Below are 22446 nucleotides of genomic sequence, written 5' to 3'. Positions count from 1 at the left end.
GAGGTGGGTTCGGCTGGGGGTTGGGGTAGAGTTTGGGTTTGTGGGTAGGCAGAGAATAGGGTTAGAGGTGGGGTATGTGGAGGAGGGATATGGGATAGGATGGGGGTATGGGAAGGTGGAGTAGGGGTAGGTGGGTTTATGGGGGAGGGGAAGGTGGGTATGTGAGGAGAGAGAGAAGAGAGAAAGAGAATAAGAGAAGAGAGAGAAAGTGAGTAAGAGAGAAGAGAGTCGAGAGTAAGAGGGAAGAGGGAAGGAGGGGAGAGAAAGAGAGTAGGAGAGAAGAGAGAAAGAGAGAAGAGGGTAAGAGAGTAGTGGTGAAGAGAAGTAGCAGTGAAGAGAAGTAGGAGTAGGGGCAAGGGAGGAGAGTTTGGTGGGAAGGAGGGAGGGAGGGGGGAAAGAGGAGAGAAGGAGAGTGAGGGAGCACAGAGAAAGAGAGAAGAAAGAGAGTAAGGGAGGAAGAGGGAAAGAGAGTAGGGGTGAAAAGATGTAGGAATGAAGAGAAGTAGGAGTCAGGGAGGAGGTTAGATGAAAAGGGGAGGCGAGTTGGCATAGAAGAGAGAAGATTAATCCCCATATATATATATATATATATATATATATATATACATATATATGTATAAATACATATATATATGTATATATACATATATGTATATCATCATCGTTTAACGTCCGTTTTCCATGCTTGCATGGGTTGGGTGGTTCGACTGGGGTCTGGGAAGCCAGGAGGCTGCACTAGGGTCTAGTCTAACCTGGCAGTGTTTCTACAGCTGCATGCTCTTCATAACGCCATCTGCTCCAAGAGCATAGTGGGTGCATTTTACGTTCTACCTGCACAGGAGCCAGAGGGGCTGGCAATGACACAATCAGTTGGTGCCTTTTACATGCCACCAGCACAGAAGCCAGTCAAGGTGGCGCTGACATTGGCCACATACAGATAGTGCTTTTTACATGCCACTGGCATGGGGATCACAACTACAAATTCCATTTGATTTTGGTTTTGAGGTGCTTGACTTAATAGGTCTCCTCAAACATGGCAAGACACCTTATGATCCAAGGTATGTTTGAGTGGGCTGGTTATGTGACACTGGTGAAGGTTACAGCTGTGAACTCACTTTATTTGCCGGGTCTTCTCAGTCAAAGCATATCTCCAGAGGTCTCGGTCTTTTGTCATTGCCTTTGTGAGGCCCAACATTCGAAGGTCGTGCTTTGCCACCATATATATATACACACACACACACACATATATATATATATATATATATATATTATATATATATATATACATACTCTTCCAATAGAAAAGGAAGATGGAGGCAAAAAATGTGGTTACACACACACATAAGAATATATATAATTTATTAGATATATCTGTGCAAACGTGTGTATACATGTATATTTATGCATACACGCATTTCCAGTTATATATACACACACACACACACACATATACGTACATATGAACAGCTATAATATCGAATGACCCACATATCTTTTATCCCTTATTATTTTAGTCAGTTTGTGGCCATACTGGTGCAGCAAGTTGAAGAATTTTTAGCCAAACAATTGGGGACAAGCAAAAAAATCACAAGGGCACCTCCCCCCTAAAACACACACACAAACACACATATATACATATACGTGCATACACATATACACATACCAATATATATATATATATCGGCATACATTATATATATATATATATGTATATATATATATATATATATAATATATATATATATATATATATATATATAGACATACATTATATATATATGTATAAATATATAGCAGTAAAATCACAGTTGTGATAAAGGTGCCACGTAACTGGCACTTGTGCTGATAGCACATACGAAGAACCTTTTGAGCATTGGGCCTCACAGAGGCAAAGTGACTGATGCCATTTGCACTTGAAATGCTCCATTGGAGTGTTGATTCTCAGGAAGGCAATCACTGTGTGGTCTTTGGGATTATGTCATGCTTGAGAAAAAAACTCATCAAGCCAAGTAATTTCAGTGATGCCAGATACCGGTGTCATGCAAATGGCACCTGTGCTGGTGGAATGTAAAAGCATCCATTACACTGTCAGAGTGGTTGACATTCAGCTGTAGAAATCATGGGAAATCAGATTGGAGTCTGGTGTCTATGTTTGTCACCCCATCACCGCTTGACAACCAATGCTGGTGCATTTACATTCCCATAACTTAGTGGTACGGCAAAAGAGGCCAATACAATAAGCATTAGGCTTACAAAATATAAGTCCAGGGGCTAATTTGCTCAACAAAAAGCAATGCTCCAGCTTGGCTGCAATCAAACGACTGAAACGAGTAAAGGAAAAAAAAAGTATACATATACATATATATATATAAAAATATATTCAGTTTGATTTGCCTAATAGAGGTTTTATCTCTAATTTAATTTAAATATATGCATATATATATATATATATATATATATACATATAATGTATACTTATAATGTAATACAAGTCTTTGGTGTGGTAATTGTGCACGGCTGAGGAAGGCTATTGACATACATGCTACATCAATTATGCATTGATATAAACTGTCCAATAAAGCCAGAAACATATGTACCACTAAATCCTTTGCATCCCGTTTTTCTTTTGATAAATATACCCTATCACCTACACCACTAACTGGCATATACAGGTGCTTACAGTTATCAAGTATTCACCCTGAATTTTTGTACCTAACTATATACATATATATATAAGTATATATATGTATAAATATATATATATAGGTATAAATGTATATATATATATATATATATATAATATATATATATATGTATATATATATATATGTTATATACATACCTATATGTGTATATACATAATCATATATATTATATATATAATATATATATATATACCATATGTGTATATATATAATATATATATATATATATATATATACCTATATGTGTATATATATATATATATATATATATATGTACATATGTATATTTATACATGTATTTATATATATATACACACACATATATTTACATATGCATATATATATATATATATATATATTATATATATATAATATATATATTGGGTTGCTTGGAAAGTTTGTGCCGATTTATAGTAGCCTATCTTTCAACTTATTTTAGAACATGGTTGAGTCCATATAATAGAATTTGACTACACCTCCATTTAGAGTACAGTTTAAGCTATCTTTTCGTGGAAGAAGGTTTATGTTCTTATAACCTGTGTTAATTCTGCAACCCTTTAAATTGGAAGATAAGAAAGTTCATTTTCAGCACTTAATGCTTTGGGAACCAGAGAAAAGGTGCTGCAGCTCGCCTGGGATGTGTTACCCCACCCTCCATATTCACCAGATATTGCTCCTTCAGATTTCCACCTACTCAGCTCTCTGCAGAATATTCTTCATGGTAAAAATTTCAATTCCTTGGATGACGTAAAAAGATACCTTGATGAATTCTTTGCCATGAAACCACCTCAATTCTGGGAAGAGGGTATCTTAAAGTTAAAGGAAAGATGGAGACACACTGTGCAACAAAATGGTTCATATTTGGTTAATTAAAAATATAATGGCAAGTATTTATTGACCTTTTTCTTTCCTTTAAAAATCAGCACGAATTTTCCGACAACCCAATACATGTATATATATATATACACATATGCCTATGTATACATATATACACATATGCATACATATACATATATTTACATTTATATATATAAATATATATACATATGTCTATATACATGCCTATATATATATATATATATATTATATATATATATATATACATACATAATATACGTATATATACATACACACACATATATATATATATGTATATACACATAGCCTCATGGCTTCCCAGACCCCAGTCGAACCGTCCAACCCATGCCAGCATGGAAAATGGACTTTAAATGATGATGATGATGATATATATATATATATGTATTTACATACATACATACATATATATAAGTACACATATATATATATACATATACATGCATATATATATATACATAAATACAAACATACATATATAGGTATATATATGTGTGTGTGTATATATATATATGTGCATGATTAAGGATAAAATCATTATGAAGATTTTATGAAGTGGGCAGCATGTTATAAAAAACTATTTAGGTAATAATTATCACTAATATATAATTAAAATGAAGGGCACTGATAAACAAACCAACACGCTAGAGATAGACACCCAGCATTTTGTTTTTAGCATCATTTGGCACCTATGTCTAGCGTGTTGGTGTTGCTTATCAGCACTCTTCACTATAATTATATTTATATATTTATATATATTAACGTGTGTGTATATATATATATATATTTGCAATATGTTACTAAAAACACCAAATGTTTTGCCTTAGATAGGTCTACAGAAATTTGCGAGAACACTTGCAGTAACTATTTATGAGTTGACTGCCCTAAATAGTAATCAATCTCCTCACAATTCAATATGTACCTATGGCAAATCAAGATTGCACATACATATTATGTCACATGAAATACACTTTCACACTTCATACACACAGATACATATTTGTGTGTGTCTGCATGTATATACATATATATCCTCTCTCTATCTGTTTTCTCTTTTCATTCCTTTGTATAGGAGACCATAGGTGTGCGTGTATCTATATACATATATCCTCTCTCTATCTGTTTTCTCCCATCATTCCTTTACATAGAAGACCGTAGGTTCAACATGTCAAAGACTTCTCTCATTTTCCCTGAGTGCCAAGCTAATACACCGGGTTTATTTTCCCTTACCTGTAACTGTCTTTTCTTTCATTTTGAACCATGTATGTATTTAATATACATACAAACATGTATATATATATATACATATATATATAAATACTCATGCACACTCATAGGTATGAATATCAATATATTTATAAATACATTCACATACACATATCATAACATATATGTTTCTAATATAAATACATATATGTATTTATATTATGTCTTTTTTTCATGAATTCTTACATCCCATCCACATAGATGCAAATCCATCTTTGTATGTGTGTATATATATGTATATATATATATATATGCATATAAACACATGCAGGTATGCATGCAATGAGTACATGTACTACTGTGTGTACTCACACAGACACAGGCATGTATTTGTGCATCCTTCTGAGTTAAAAATATTTATACCTATAGTATGTAAGGAATATAAATGTATAAGTAAATGAAAAATTAACAATACATGAAGACATACATACATATACATGCACACACACACACACATACACACAGGTACATATGCATTTACTAATGACTTTTTTTTGCTTGTTTAGTTATACATTTTAAGTTGTTTATGTACCATGAAAGAGTATTTCAAAAGTGCTTTACAAAATAGATTGCAATCTGTTAGTTATATTTGTTTTTAACTCAAAAACGTAGAATTTTTCTGAAACTAACTTGAATCAGTTTTGATTCCAAAATCGCTGCTACAATCCTGTGATTCTAACAAGTGTTGTCTTTCTGCAAGTAACTACAAAATTTATTTTATTTCACATGTACTCAATACTGGTTCAGAAAATTAATAATAATAGTAACAAAACTCTATAGGAAGGCATGATATGAGATTTACCTTTTAATTTCATACAGACATGACTAGAAATTAAGAAATACTAAATCAATTGAAATATTTGAATTTGCAAGGTGAATGATATGAATATTATTCATTCTCAATGTGCATACACATATACACTTGCATACACATAGGGGAAGAGTACATCTGTACGGGTATATATCTTGAGTTATGACTTTTCTCCATTCCTGACCCCACACACTCTGATATTTTTTTTACCTTTCGATATAAATAGTATATTATTTTAACTGCAACAAAGAATATACTGCTGATACAAAATAACATACCTTAAATCTATTTCAACTTTATATTACTGATAAAAATGTTGGTACCATGTTCAGCTAAATTACATAAAGTTATACTCATAAAGAATTGCAGATTATAAGTAGGATAAATATAGCATTGAGTATGTATAAACAATCAGTTTTAATAAGAAATCAATGTTTCCAAATAATATCTAGTTAGCAAATAGTTGTATCAATAAATAAAGGCATTTATTCCCAATATACATTTAACAAAGTATTTGAGAATGTTGCTACTGATATTCTTCAGCCCTAGGTCATCAGTAACTGAATAAACAAACCTATGATCTATAGAATTCTAGAATTGACCAATCTGTCCCCGGTTTCAAGTAAAATGTATCCAAGACTACATTCTCTAATATACCCTTTTTTTTATGTCAGTAGGTGTGAATTGAGGGAGATTTGTTAACTATTTGCTACAGATAAAGCAACTGCGTAGAGATTCTCTCATTGGTTCATATTTGAGTACGAATATATAAATGGTGAAAGCTGAAAGAGTTTTTGGAGATGCTATAGAATACTTATAAATATACACATTCTTATGAATGCAGGAATATATGAATATATGAAGCACAATACTTGTTAACAAGCACATGTTGAACACTGAAACTGAAAAAATATGCCAAGACACCAAAAATTTGGCATTTACATCGAGGAATTTATTCATTTGAAAAAATACATAAATAGTAAAAAAGACTGCAAATGGTAATTATAATAATATGAGAAATAATAATGGTTTCTAATTTAGGCACAAGGCCAGAAATTTTGAGGGGAGGAAGTTAGTTGATACCATCAACCCCTTGTATTTGACTGGTACTTTTTTCATCAACCCTGATGAAAAGAATAATAATTTCTAAGATAGGCACAGAACCACTACACATTCTGGAGAAAGGTTACAATAAATTAAATCAAGCCGAAATAATGAGAAGACTAATAGTATTAGTATTAATAGTAACATACAGTGATGATATAATAATAATAACAATAATAATAATAATAATAATAATAATAATAATAATAATGATACACCTAACTTACCTAACAGGACTTATTGGCAAAAGGTACAACATTGTTGGGTTTTTTTATTTTTTTTTCCTCCTCTTTAATGCCTCTTGCTAGTTCTGATGCTGCTAGTAGTACTATGGTAAATTGTCAAATCTTCCTCCACGCAAGCAAAACAAGTTATACAGTGAAATTGGGAAAAAAGGTATTCCTTGTAGGTGATACTTCAACAGCAAAGAAGGGATTTTACTTTCTTTAATTCTTAACATATACTTAAAATGGTATAGATTTACAATACGTGTATTTTAAAATATTTTTCATATTAATTTTGTTTTCTTTTTGCTTTGTTTTGTTTTGTTTTGTTTTTGGTGGGGTGTAGGAAAGATGTTTTTTGTAGAGATCCCCCCCCAGACATTTCTGGCTATTTCTTATCAATGTGTATCCACTTCATGGTTTATGGTTTCTATTTCTTGTCTTACACTTCTCCTTTTCCTCTTTTTCTTTTTTCTTTTACCTCAATTATGCCTCTGCGACAAAACCCAGTTGCTGCTGCTGTTGCCGCCACCACCAAAACTGCTTCCACTGCCTCTGCTGTTGATGCTACTGCTGCTGTAACTGCTACTGCTGCCGCTGCTGTTATTGTTTTTGATGTTGTCCTTGTCGCTGTTGTCTAAGCAGTAGTGATACTATTTTCCGACTTACCACTCAATTCTCTCATGTTCTACAATAATATACTATCATCTCATTCTAGTTCTCAATAAATTCACTTCATTTGGAAATGTTAACTCTTTTAAATTCATTTAGGTAATACTCTAATGATGAGGCAGAGAAGGAGTGGGAGATTAATGGAAAGTGAGAAAAGATAGAAAGAGGTAGTTGGGAATAAAATAGTAGAATGAATGATGGTGAGAAAGTATGTTGGAGAAAATGAATAAAAGAAGAATATGATGAGAATATAGAACTGATTCAAACAGGAAGAAATATAGAGAGAAAAATAATGCAAACAGTAGTTTATAGTTTTGGAAAACAGAGAGAGCAATAAATATATGAAAAAAGAATGAAGGAAGAAGGGAAACACTGGAAGTGATGAAGATAGATAGAAAAGAAGAAGATATTAGTTATTTTGCTGGAGGACTATTGGTACTTGTTATTATAACACTTACAGTATGTTTATTGAGCTGATGTATTTGAAATGAGCAAAAGTCTTACAACTAGAGGAATAGAAAACACTCCATGCAGAGAAGAAAGAGTTAGACTGAGAAAAAAATGGAGAGCAAGTAGGAAAGGATAGATTTAACAGAGAAGAAATGAGAGAAGAAATATAATGTATGAAAGCTGGAAAGAAATAATATTTATAATTGAGATTTTACTGGAAACACTGGACAGAATAAGTCTGAGTATTTGTTTCTATGTCTGTGTAACGCTTGATAGTATGAAGATATCTGCATGTGTTTCCTTGTTGAGCTTATCATATAGGTGGTTGTGCATATCATGAAAATGCATTTATGTAGAGAATTTTACTACCTTCCATTACATTATTTTAAAATTCACTGCATAAAAATCTGTGTACACTCAAATATAATTTGCATGTATAAAAAAATCCAAGCAATCATACAAGGGTAGAGGAAAAACAAAAGCATTTATATTTTTAAGAGTCAGTACCAAGAAGAACCTAACTAATACTTAAATTTTTATACACCACTTCTAATTTAAGTACCAGTTAAAAATGTACACATGCACACAAACATACACACATATATACCTATGATTAGGTGTCAGTGTATCAAATTATATTTATGAAGATATGTCAGAAATGTATTAATATAACAACAATTTTCTTGCTTCAAGACATGCTTATGTAAATATAAATGTATCAGTCCACATATGGAGTGATACATTTATATTTACATAAGCTTTCATAAACTGCCATTCATGTAAAGCTGGGAATGGATATATAAATCCATACATTAACATTCAGGCAGTTATTGTTAAAATTAAAATATATATTTATTTATGATGAACTTATAATTAAATAATCACCTGTGTAATTTTATAGAATGTGCAAGGTTTGTGTCCGCCTGTCTAATTTTATAGAAAGTGCAAGGTTTGTATCAACCTGTCTAATAAGATTTTTTCGCTTGAATCTTGGCAGTTAGTGAGTGACTATTAAGGCTGAAGAACTGTCTAAAATAATTAAGTATAAAATATTTGGGGAGAAATATAATATGAAAGAAGCAGATAAAGCCAGGAGTGCAGCAAATAGTTTTCAACAGATAAGAATGGGATTGAAAAGTTTGATAAATAAGAAGCTAGTAGAATCTTCAGAGAAAAGATGGAAAGAAAACATAGCTGTTAACAAAGGACTTATTCACAAGCTATAGTTATATGTATTTGTGACTGGTAATAGCATAAGTTTTTCTAATTTTGTTCCATGAACATAAATCATCTATTCTATCTTCACCTTGTGTAATTTCATTCAGAAGACTTACATGGTGAACATAACAATTGTCAAGTGTGCTTTATGCAGAATCACTTTCATGTTTATCCTAAATTCAATTTTCACTATGTTAAAATAACAGAAATAATCCCTTCTGTTGCAGGTCATTTGCCATAAAACTGATGGGCATCAAAGTACCTTTGCTCTAAGTAACAGATTTAAGCTAATAACACTGAATATTTTGATTTAAAAATGAGAGTATAATTAACAGTGTTTGAAACAGTAGATTGCAAGTACCAAAAGAGATCAATTAAAATTATAAATTATGGTGGCTTCCTGGCTTTAATTTGTGTTAAGTCAATTACCTTTGATATGAACTGAATAGTTGGAAAATATGAGCAATCACAAATTACTACTACTAACTCTAAAATTAGAAAAGAATTTAAAAAGGAAAAGAGAATTCAAAAATTAAACTATAGTGTTTCAGATTCTTAGTATAGAACTTGCATAACATAGTATATGGTAAAATTTCTTTTATATGCCTTTATTTTGCAACACAGTTATAACTATTTTTTTCTCATTTTCTTTTTATTGCATTACCTGTTATTGCTCCACCAGAAAGGTGATTTTTATAATATAATCTACATCAGTTATTTATATATATTTTATAGAAACACTTAAAACTATTCTTATAATCTGAAAATGTTATTGCATTTGCAAAACTATAACATTACTGAAATACGGTCACTAGACCACTACTTGGTTAACCTAATAACTTTAAAGATTCTTATAGGCAGTCAATAATTTGTGTCAATTGACTCAGTATTTTAAATAGTACAAATTAAGATGATTATTTACTTTTCAGTTTGACAGTAAATAATTTTACTAACCAATTCAATGTTAATGAGGGTTATATTCAATGGATAATTTAATGTTATCACAAGTGAAGGATTTATTCCATTCAATTCATTATAACCCATCAAAATCAGTAAAATTAGAAAAGAATATTTATTTTGAGCTTATCACAATAGTTACTTTGGAAATTTTAATGTGTCCTACAATGGAAAACATATACTCAATAATATTGACAAAAACTAAAAAAAAGATAAAGAATTTATTCATTTAAATTAAAATTTTCTTTTCATACAAGATTTAATAAACAATTTTTAAAGCATATACAAGTGTGTGGTATGATTTTTAAATCTAGATGCTATTCTTCACATTGTCTATACAATGATAGGAACACTGCTTATTTTCAATTAAGATAAGTAAAAAAAAAAACACATTAATAGACCTGTTAAATAGCAAATGTAATATAATAGTCCAGAAAGAATTCAAACCCATTTCTAACATGATTTCGAGAAGTGATGTGTAAAACAAATGACTTTTGATTTAATTTATGGTTTCAAATCTATTTTATCCTCATATGTTGTTCTAAAGTAAATTGGAATTAAATTAAAGATCTTAAACACAAGATTACATTAAATATTCAAAATATATTGTTTTTAAATTACAGTATGGCTAAATTTTAAATTTATTCACAAAAATTGTCAGTCCTTTTTAGAATGTTCTTTAGTCTTTAACATCAGTGGGTAATAATACTTAACCCATTTCATTTCTAAGAATAATATTTTTAGTATAAATGTAGATACATATGCTCACACAAACACAGACACAACACACACAAACATACATGCATGCATGCATGCATACATACATACATACATACATACATACATACATACATACATACATACATGCATGCATGCATAACTTCCACCATCAGAGCCACTGTTGCTGCTGCCACCGATGTCACCACCACCACTACCACTACCACTGTTTTACATCTGATTTCCATGCTGGTATGGATCGTATGGATTGTTAGTATTTGGGTCAGTTCTTACTTAGAGTTATTACCCACTTAGACAGGTTGGGAGACTAAGTTTTACTTGTATATTTTATTTTTGCATAGTTTCTTTGACTAGATGCCCCTTCCATCACTTTACATATTATATGAGATGCATTTTATCATGCAGTGTTAAAGAGGTTGTCATATCCTTGACAAGAGTCCTCTCAACGCAATGTTGTCCCTGTTCATTCAGGCAATATAAGAAATAGAGCAGGTAGAGGAGGAGATAATTGTAGTTATTGAAAAAGGGAGAGAAAGGAAATAGACTGATCTGAGTGGAGAAGGTAACACTGGAGGGAACTGTGTTAGAAGAGATAATGAACGTTAGTAATGGTAGAGTGTAATGAGAGAGAGACAATAATGGCAGAGTGAAATGTGAGAGAGGGAGACACTAATGGTAGTAATGTTTGTTGATAAGACAGAACACAAATAATGGATAGTTGTAGAAATCACTGTAGGTAAAGCATTGATTGATGTTAATAATTAATGATCTGTGGTGGTGGGGGGGTGGCTAGTACATCATGTTGGGTTGATACATTCTTCACAAAAGAAGGAATGAGCCTTTGTAGTCATCTCCCTATCACGTTTTCTGGCTTGCGGATTAATCTCTTGATAAATGATCATGTGTATGGCTGGACAGCATTGTGGTCTTTGTATTGCAGATGGTTTAGCCATTTGCAGCTCAGAATTCCAGAAGCACTATGCCACACACACATATGCACACACTAACGCAAATATGTGTGTCTATGTAAATGGCCTTCCATTGCTTATGACGACAAGGGTTCCAGTTGACCCAATCAGTGGAAAAGTCAGTTCACGAAATTAACGTGCAAGTAGCTGAACACTCCACAGACATGCATACCCTTAACATAGTTCTCAGAGAGATTCAGCATGATACAGAATGAGACAAGTCTGGCCCTTTGAAATACAAGTACTACTGAATTTTGCCAGCTGAGTGAACTGGTGCAATGTGAAATAAAGTGTCTTTCTCAAAGATGCAACACACTGCTGAGAATTGAACTTGCGACCTTAAGATCATGATCCAAATACCCAAGCCACTAGGGAATACCATAAACACTATGACATGCACCTATATATATATATATAATTACAGAGGTATCAAGCTGTTGGATCAGGTAATGAAGGTTACGGAGAGGGTCATAGCCCAACTAATTAGAGAGAGAGTTAGTTTAGATGAGATGCAGTTTGGGTTCGTGCCAGGGAAAAGTACCACTGATGCTATATTCCTGGTAAGGCAGCTGCAGGAGAAATACCTAGCCAAAGATAAGCCCCTGTACCTGGCTTTCGTTGACATGAAGAAAGCTTTGATAGGGTCCCCCGATCCCTTATCTGGTGGTCAATGAGGAAACTAGGGATAGATGAATGGCTGGTGAGGGCTGTGCAAGCCATGTACAGAGATGCCGTAAGTAAGGTTAGGGTTGGCAACATGTACACAGAAGAATTCAAAGTAGAGGTTGGGGTCCACCAGGGTTCAGTACTCAGCCCCCTCCTATTTATCATAGTCCTCCAGGCAATTACGGAGGAATTCAAGACAGGTTGCCCCTGGGAGCTCCTCTATGCTGACGACCTTGCTCAAATTGCTGAGTCACTATCAGAACTGGAAGAGAGGTTCCAGGTGTGGAAGGAGGGTTTAGAATCGAGGGGCCTTAGAGTCAACCTAGCTAAAACCAAAGTACTAATAAGTAGGAAGGTAGACAATCCACAAATGTCTTCAGGAAGATGGCCCTGCTCGATCTGTAGAAAAGGTGTAGGTAGAAACTCTATAAGATGTACACAGTGTAAGCTATGGACACATAAGAGGTGCAGCAATGTCAAAGGTAGGCTAACTGGGAAGATAGTTTTTGTATGTGGCAGATGCTCGGGAGCATTAACCTCCAAAAATCTGCAGAAAACAACTTCCGTCACTTTCCAGGGGGAGAAACTAGAAGTAGTTGATAGCTTCCGTTATCTAGGTGACCAAGTCAGTAGTTGGGGTGGGTGAGCTGAAAGCGTAACTGCTAGAATAAGGATAGCCTGGGCAAAGTTTAGGGAGATCTTACCTCTGCTGGTGACTAAAGGCCTCTCGCTCAGAGTAAAAGGCAGACTGTATGATGCATGTGTACGAACAGCCATGCTACATGGCAGTGAAACATGGGCCGTGACTGCTGAGGACATGCATAAGCTCGTGAGAAATGAAGCCAGTATGCTCCGATGGATGTGTAATGTCAGTGTACATACTCGACAGAGCGTTAGTACCTTAAGAGAAATGTTGTACCTAAGAAGCATCAGTTGTGGTGTGCAAGAGAGACGATTGCGCTGGTATGGTCATGTGGCGAGAATGGATGAAGATAGGTGTGTGAGAAAGTGCCAATTCCTAGCAGTTGAGGGAACCCGTGGAAAAAGTAGACCCAGGAAAACCTGGGACGAGGTGGTGAAGCACGACCTTCGAACTTTAGGCCTCACTGAGGAAATGACCAGCGACCGAGACCTTTGGAAATATGCTGTACGTGAGAAGACCAGGCAGGACAAGTGAGCCCAGCCCACTTATGCATGCCTTTCCTCCCTTCGACACAAAGACCTGTTGAGGCAAGTGAAGTCGATATAGAACCTCATCCGACAACAGGCACCCATGCCAACCCCCTTTGCTTGCGAAGACATGTTGGGGCAAGCGAAATCGAAATCAAATTGAACCAGCCAGGATTCCTGGTCTGGTGGTACGTAAAAAGCACTATCCGACTCGTGGCCGATGCCAGCGCCGCCTCGACTGGCTTCCGTGCCGGTGGCACATAAAATACACCAATCCGACCATGGCCGTTGCCAGCCTCACCTGGCACCTGTGCAGGTGGCATGTAAAAAGCACCCACTACACTCACGGAGTGGTTGGCATTAGGAAGGGCATCCAGCTGTAGAAAGATTGCCAGATAAGACTGGAGCCTGGTGCAGCCTTCTGGCTTCCCAGATCCCCGGTCGAACCGTCCAACCCATGCTAGCATGGAGAACAGACGTTAAACGATGATGATGATGATATATATATATATATATATATACAACCTGCTTCTTTCAGTTTCCATCTACCAAATTCACTCACAAGGCTTTGGTCGGCCCGAGGCTATAGTAGAAGACACTTACCTAAGGTGCCACACAGTGGGACTGAACCCAGAACCATGTGGTGGTTCATACACTCCTCTCCATATACTTTCTGTAACTTTGCGTAAGCTTCTGAGCAGGTATTGCCATGACAACTTGCTCAGTCAGGCTCAATTCAACAATTACACACTACACACGTTCCTTCCAAGCACTGCTGTAAACAGCAGAAGTGAGCTAGAATGTTAAAACTTAGTGCTCATGCACAGCAGAGTTCAAAGTCAATCTGTGCCAAGCAGCTTTACTCTGTGTGCTTTAGCTTCATTACTATGACAACAGCCTGAATACTTATTGATCAGACCTCGTACAACTAAATCTAAAAATGCCCATGCAAAGAAAAATCAAAATGCTCATTGATGAACCTCTGTAGGAGTACAAATCTTGTATATAAATGTACCGTACACACAAGGGGAGGACCATATGTTTACATTGCGTTTACATTAAGGCAATGGCTGATTCATTCAAGTATCGTTATTGCAAACATGTCGCCAGTGTCAAGAAAATCAACAAGAGGCATTCAACATCTTTGGCTGATTTTGTGTGGCAACTTATGGAAGATAAGTTAAATATGATCTAACTTAGTTCATAAGGAATGCACAACCATATAATATCCATTCCAGGAGATGCAAACTCAGCTCTAAGGAATCCCTGTCTATTTTGTGGATCAATAAGATGATCATTAATAGAATTTCTGAAAGACTTTCAAAATGCTTACATGCTTATAAATGCACTTTTGCATAATGCAGTGAGAATAAATTTGAGTAACTGTTAGCCAAATTAATAACCATAATTTACCTATATGGATGAATTAGGTTTAACTCTAACCTCTCCATTCTTATAAACATTAAGTAGCTATTTAATTTGCTGTGTGAGCATATGCGCACCAAGCCATGTATGCATGCTTATATGTGGATGTTTGTACAAGCAAGTGTATGTGTGCCATACAACCTAAATGAAGGTGTTTATACATCCATATCTGTTGACAGTTATATTTAATACCTTTTTTGCTGTATTGTGTATTCATTTCTTTTTGCATTTGTTATTTATTATTGATCTTCTATAAAAATGAAGTTGTATCCCTTAATTTGCTGCATTTCTATACACAAGCTGAGAATATACCTTGTGGAACAGTTGTTATTTTAACAAGATACATCCTCTTAATATCACCTGAAGAGACACACCTACACTAATGGATATTCTTAAACCAATTGTTAAGTTTCTAACCCATGAAGGATCGATGCTAGATGGGTTGAAACAATTGTAGTGATTAATAAACAAAATATCTTCATATCTTACATCTTTCATAAATCAAACTATACACACACACAAAGAAGTTTATTTATATAAATATATATAAACCTCAGTGTGTGTGTGCGTGTGTATGGCTTTCGTTGACACACAAAAAGCCTTTAATAGGGTTCCCTGCTCCCTTATCTGGTGCTCAGTGTGGAAATAGGGATAGATGAACGGTTGGTGATAGCTGTACAAGTCATGTACAGGGATGCTATCAATAAGGTGAAAGTCAACAACAAGTATAGTAATGAATTCAGTGTACAAGTAGGAGTTCACCAAGGATCAGTTCTCAGCTCCCTCTTGTTCACAATAGTCCTCCAGGCCATAACAGAGGAATTTAAAAAGGGTTACCTTTGGGAGCTCCTTTATGCTGATAACTTTGTTTTTATAGCTGAATCACTATCACAACTAGAGAAAAAATTTTGTGATGAGGCAGAGTTGAGTAGGTTAAAACTCACCATCTGGAAAGATGCGGTTGCTATGGTGAGAAGATTCAAGGGGCTCTAAGCCCCTCCAGATTGGTGTGATTGGCATCTAATCCTATCTATAAAATGAAGAAGGCGAACATTGATACAAATTGGATTTTTATGTAAAAAGGGGTCTAAATGGGACTGGAAGGGGATTCAAATTTACAGGAGAGGGTAACTTGAGAGGGGAAATTGATTGGGAGACGTTTTGTGGTGCTACAGTGGTTGCTTTGGTGTGAAAACTGGGATTTTATTGATTTTAGGGGACACTTGGTGGTCTAGATTGGACACCTTTTGCTTGATTTCAATCAAATTTTGAACCTGGTAAAGTGGAAGCAGATTTGTAATTTAAACGTGGAAATCCATTTTTTTTATAAATGGCAGAGACAGATAGAGAAAGATAAAGGGTAAGAGAAAGCAAGGGAAAGTCCGAGAGAAAGGAAGAGTAAGAGAGTGGGAAAATGAGAAAGGATAGAGAAATATATATATATGCATATGTGGATACAGAATGTCACCAACTGTGCAAACAACATGAAGCACAAAAAAAAAAACAGGTTAAATATGCAAACAAGAGAAAAGATAGCAGAGAGAGACAGAAGACATCTAGTCCTTGCATGATGCTCTAAGGACTGGATGTCTTCTATCTCTCTTTGCTGTCTTTTCTTTTTTCAAAGAAAATATTTCTTCCAGCATTCACTATTTTCCTCTCATTCAGGTCTAATGACCCTCCATGTTTGTTTTTATTCGGTTTCCTTGTATGTCCCCACTGTCCTGTTTTTGTTCCTAATTTTGATCCTCCATAAATTCAAAATTTTATTCTAGAATTTATGGGAGCAGCTGTCTTCGAAGATTCATGTTGTCATTGAATGCTCAAAATGAGGAGTAGATAGACAGCTGACAACTGATGAAGGGTTGTTATTTGTGTTACTTGCCCAGTTTTCCATTTTTTTCTCGTTGTTTGTGTATTTAACTCGCTTGTTTGTGTACTTCATGTTGTTTACACAATTAGTGTGTCCTATACTCATATACGCATCCATATATACATATATATATATTATTTAATTGAACGCCACACATCCATTTCCAAGTATATATATATATATATATATATATATATATATATACATACATACATACCCAAATATTCTACCTGTTCTATGTTCAAACTAACTAGATTTGGCCTCTCACACATAGCCTAAAATGTCATTACAAAACTAAATGATCACATCATCAGAACCTTATAGCTGCAAGATATTGCATGATTAATTCAAAACAATGTGAATAAATAAGCATTACATTTGACAGAGTATTCTGAATGCTAAGAGTTTAGAGAAATTCTAACTCCTGCCAGTAGGGGGTACATTTAGATACTTGTAGTGTAAATGAAAACCCAAAATTACAATGAAATAACTTACTCAAGGCCAGAGCAAATATGTGCCAGGAGCAAAGTTGTGACTAAGCCAAAAGTATAGTGGTGAAAGAGTAATATGGTTGATAGGGCAATAAAAGTTAAGACAGGCATGGAAAACCTGGAAGGAAGGTAGTAATAAGGAAGCATTACCAAGTGACAAGAAGAGCAGCAAGGCAACAGGTATATTTGGTAAAAGATGAGGCAGAGAAGAAAAGATTTGCATGTCTTGCAACATGAGGATCAGAGGCATAGGTTTTCAGGATCACAAGAAAATGTGTGAGATATCCTTGTGAGAAATGTATCTGGAATGTTGAGATCATACTAGCTATTGATATGGAAAGTGTTATTATGAGAGGCTGTTGCATGCAGAGTATGCATGGGATAAAGAGCAGCTACCTTTTCTGACCCTACAGAGGGAACAACAATTCAAGTTGACAGCAGTATGGTAGATAAAGCCACCAAAGACATGAAGAGCAGGAAAGCTGCAGGTCCATCAGGGAAAGTTGCAGAGATGCTCAAAATATCTGGTGAGGTAGGCTACAGCATAACCACCTGTAAATCAACTTATACAAGGACTTACACTCACTGACTGGCATAGCAGTATCATTGTAAACCACTACAAAGACAAAGGAAATACCTGAGAGAGAAGCAATTATAGAGAATCAAATTACTAGAACAGGTTATGTAGTCAAAGAAAGAGAGTCATAACAATTGATTTGTGACAGGATAGGCCAATATGAGATTCAGTTTGGTTCTGTATCTGAGAGAGGTACCACATATGTAATCTTTCTAATGAAGTACCTGCAGAAGAAATTCTCGGCTAAGTGTAAACCATTATTCTTGGCCATTATTGACCTGAAGAATGCTTTTGACATGGTACCACATATAGTAATCTGGTGGCCAATAAGGAAATGGCTTGTGAGAGTTGTGAAAGCCATGTACAAGGATGCAGTAAATTGAGAGTCAACAGTGACTTTAGGGAATTAAGCATGTGGTTCAAGGTTCAGTTCTCAATCTCCTCAGACTCATCATAGTCCTACTTGCCATCACAAAGGATTTAAAGATTGTCTATGAAAACTCCAATATATTGAAGATCTAGTCTTCGTAACTGAATCTATTGGGGGAATGATAGAGGAAAGTCCAGACATGGAAGCTAAACCAAAAATCCAGAGGTCTAAAGGTAAATTTAGCCAAGACAAAGGCCTTAGTAAGTAATAAAGGAGACAGAACTCTGATATCTTCAAGGAAATAGCCTATGCAGAAAAACAGGAGGTATAAACTTGATATGTTGTATTCAGTGTATATTATGAACACACAAGAGATGAAATGGAATCACAGCAAGACTAGCAGAGAACTCAGATTTCATGTGATAGATGCACTTGTGCAGTACATTGTATGAACATACCAGAAAAATACTTATTTGAATGCCTGAATGGCTCACTAAAAGTAGTTGACAGCATTTGCTACCTAGGACATGCTGTCAGTAAAGAAGTGGTCACTCTAAAAGTATAGTAGCCAGAGTAAGAACAGGTTGAAGAATTTCAGAGAACTACTACTGCTGCTAGCAACAAAGATCTTTTTCCACGGAGTGAAAGGCAGATTTATGATGCTTGTGTTGGATCTGCAATAATATCTAGCAGTGAGGACAAGAAATGAAGTGAGCATGCTCCACTAGATGTGAAATGTAAAAAACTGGGCATAAGAGGGATCAAATGTAGTGTGCAAGAAAGAAGACTGCACATGTGATGCATATGGATGGGCACAGCTGTATAAAGAAATACCATTCACTAAACATGGCTGGAGCTTGTGGATGACAGAGACCTAAGAAAACATAGGACAAAGTGGTGAAGGCTGACATTGGGAACTTGAGTTTCACAGAAGAGATGGCAAAGGACTGAGAAGTCTGGTGATATGTGGTTCTTGAAAAGACCCATCATTATGACGAAACTGACTTCTGAAAGTCTGTGTCTATGCATAAATGACTAAACAGACTACAAAAAAGCTTGTTTTGGTCTGCATTATGTAAAGTAATGAAATTGATAAAAGAGTACAGTGAACTTGCTGTGAGGAGTGAAAAATCTGACATTTCAGGCAGTGTCCTTCATCGTGGAAAATTTGAAAGGTGAGAAATAAATGAGAGAAAGCAACCAGATTTTCTTTTATCTTAGAGAATGTAAAACTCTGCTATAATTAATTTATTTTTCATCTTTCACATCTTCCCAGAACAAGAGCACTGGATTCTCCACTCTTCACAGCAATTTCACTGTACTCTTTTTATTGATTTTACATGTGTCTATGTGTGTGCATGCACGCAAAACAAATGGGTATTTCTCTAATCAATCTCCACTTCACACCTCACCACCATCACAATTTTCCCACTGCAGTTCCCTTCTGTTTCCTAATAATACTTTCCCTTCTCAACCATTTTTCACTTGTTAGGCATTATTCATCCATTAATACTTTTTTCTTTACCCATATGTTACATTGGTCACTGCTCCTCCTCTACCCTCAATGGGCCACCAATTATTTCTTCTCATGTACTATGCATGTCTGTTTGTCTTTTTCACATCTCATGCAGCCTACTCAAATATATGTTAACTCTCTCTTGTTCTTCTACTGTTGAATGCATCACTAATACTATCCTCTTGCTGCTTACTTGTTGCATCCCTCAACTTTCTCCAACTCATGCACCACTGGCCATCTCCTACCCTTGTATCAACCATTCTCGCATCCACCTTTCAACCTTACCTATTTTTTGCAGATGTTGCCAATATCCTCTCTCCCATTTGCTAGCTCTATCTCTTGCAAACATCCAATCACATACACTCCTAGCTTCTGTGCTCACTCACTTCTACCCCACTTTGCACCTTGAGGTGCCACCTGGACATCTCATCACCACTATTTATGTCTTTGCAGTTACTACTGATTCATTCTCACTCTTTCCCTGAAATGTAAGTAGCTGTGTAGCTTCTCAACAAGAACCTGCTCTGTCCCACCCACTTAACCCTCATTTCCTAGTATAAAGACACCTCACTTCCTCAAGTTTTGTAGACTTGCAAAATAGATATGTCTATGTAAATAAATGAGGTTATGCTGTATTTATCCTTTATGACATAGAAATCATTGTAGAATATAGTGTTCATTTAAATGTGTATTAAACAATCTAAACAGGCAATCCTCAGAGGACACGTATTGTGGTGTCTGTATAGCAGTCAACATTATGTTATTTATAATTGTTGTTGCATTGATTTTCCAAACTAAACTGAAGCAAGATCAAACACAAAATGATACAAATAAAAGACTAAAATTGCATATTGATTGCTAACGACATCTCTTCTAAAATACTTTTTTGTATTAAAAAATATCCATACCAGATGTTTCTATGTAGTTTATTTCATACATAAATTATGTTTCTAGTAAGCTACAATTGCCTTACTTGATTTCTGGAATCTTTGTAAAAATGGTATACATAAATCAATATTTCAGAGAATAAAATGTATTTGATTTGTAAAACTGTGTTGAGCCATGATGTGTTGTGATAACTGAAAATGATATTTCATAACAATGTTAAATGTCTATAAGTTTGTGATTTTGCATTCTAATAAGAAAATGTGTTAATAGCAATTATGCAGTATTGTACGGTTCTCATATAAAGTGTCTATCACATTTACATACTTTATAATATTATGGTAGCTAAAATTTTTTACCCGCCTTTATGATTGTCTCTTTATGTTTACACTAAAATACTAACCGGCTTTTCAACTAGACAATATAAAAGTTATAAAGAAAACTCTACAACCACATAATACAAGTACCAACAGTTGGTTATGGATATAAAACTGAGAATGGGTATAAAACTCTATGATTGCTTACTTTCTTGTGTGCTTGCTTGTTTGTAATCTAATACAGCCAAACCAGCACATAATGAGAAAATACTCCAAAAGTAAGGAACCCCTGAAATGTGAATACAAATGGAATAAAACAAGTTTCACGTAAACTGCACCATAAATTCCAGAGATACATGTTTTTTGGGGAAAACCTTCATAAATAGCCAAAACAGTGCATAATAGGAAAATACACTGAAAGTAGCATCACCCTGAAATGGGAATATATAATACTGTGAAAATTGTTTTCATTAATTTAATGTTTACATTATATAATAATTCCTTTTGCATTTTTGTAGAAGTGCACATATATGTCATAAATAAATGCTGTTACTGGAGTTCAAGTTTATCCTGGAAGTTCAATTTCTATTAGATGCTGTAAATAATCAATAAAACCTTAAACATCAACTTGTAAAATAGACCTATGATGACACAAATGAATAGAAATATTTAACTGAATCATCATAAAATTAACTTTCATTTCAAAGCAATGTTGAAATCAGCTTCAATGTTTTATAACTTGAACTGTAAGCGAACCAATGGGTCACGGGTAGTCTAGCATGCATATAAAACTGAGAATATAACCTTTAGTAAAATTAAAATATCTTCTGGTTGCATATTTCTAATTCCAATTACTTTATATTTCTAATACATTCTAATACACTTAATCATTTATTAAAAGAGGTTCATTGCGAGAGTTATGCACTGATTATGACGCTAATCTGTACACAAAACATTTTGAGGAAAATCTTCATTAAGATAAATGCATACAGAAAATAATAAGTAAAACAATGTCATGCACCTATCTCAAGAACAGAGCCTCAAAATAGTATTCAACAAAAGATAATTGCATTGGTGCAAGTGGAAATCATGCATGTTTATAAATGTACTTTTGTAAAACTGTGTGTGTTTTGATATACTTATATATACGAGGGTGAGTCAAAAAGT

General features: G+C 34.6%; 1 protein-coding gene across 19 annotated transcripts in view; it reads right to left on the bottom strand.

The window, feature by feature from the left end:
• Positions 1-22446, bottom strand: part of LOC115209155 — a 1103332-nt gene that overhangs the window by 818571 nt on the left and 262315 nt on the right. Inside the window, exon 1 of one of the 19 annotated variants that reach the window (XM_036501165.1) lies at positions 6990-7594. The exons of the other annotated variants lie outside the window; for them this stretch is intronic. Within the exon in view, the coding sequence (XP_036357058.1) occupies positions 6990-7021 (32 nt within the window). The 5' untranslated portion in view covers positions 7022-7594. Of the gene's footprint in view, positions 1-6989; positions 7595-22446 lie in introns of those variants that run through there. 19 annotated transcript variants of the gene reach the window in all.

Source organism: Octopus sinensis, linkage group LG3, assembly GCF_006345805.1.
Source record: "Octopus sinensis linkage group LG3, ASM634580v1, whole genome shotgun sequence".
NCBI lineage: Eukaryota > Metazoa > Mollusca > Cephalopoda > Octopoda > Octopodidae > Octopus > Octopus sinensis.
Note: the sequence above shows the minus strand (reverse complement) of the source record. Positions and strands in the feature narration are given on the sequence as shown.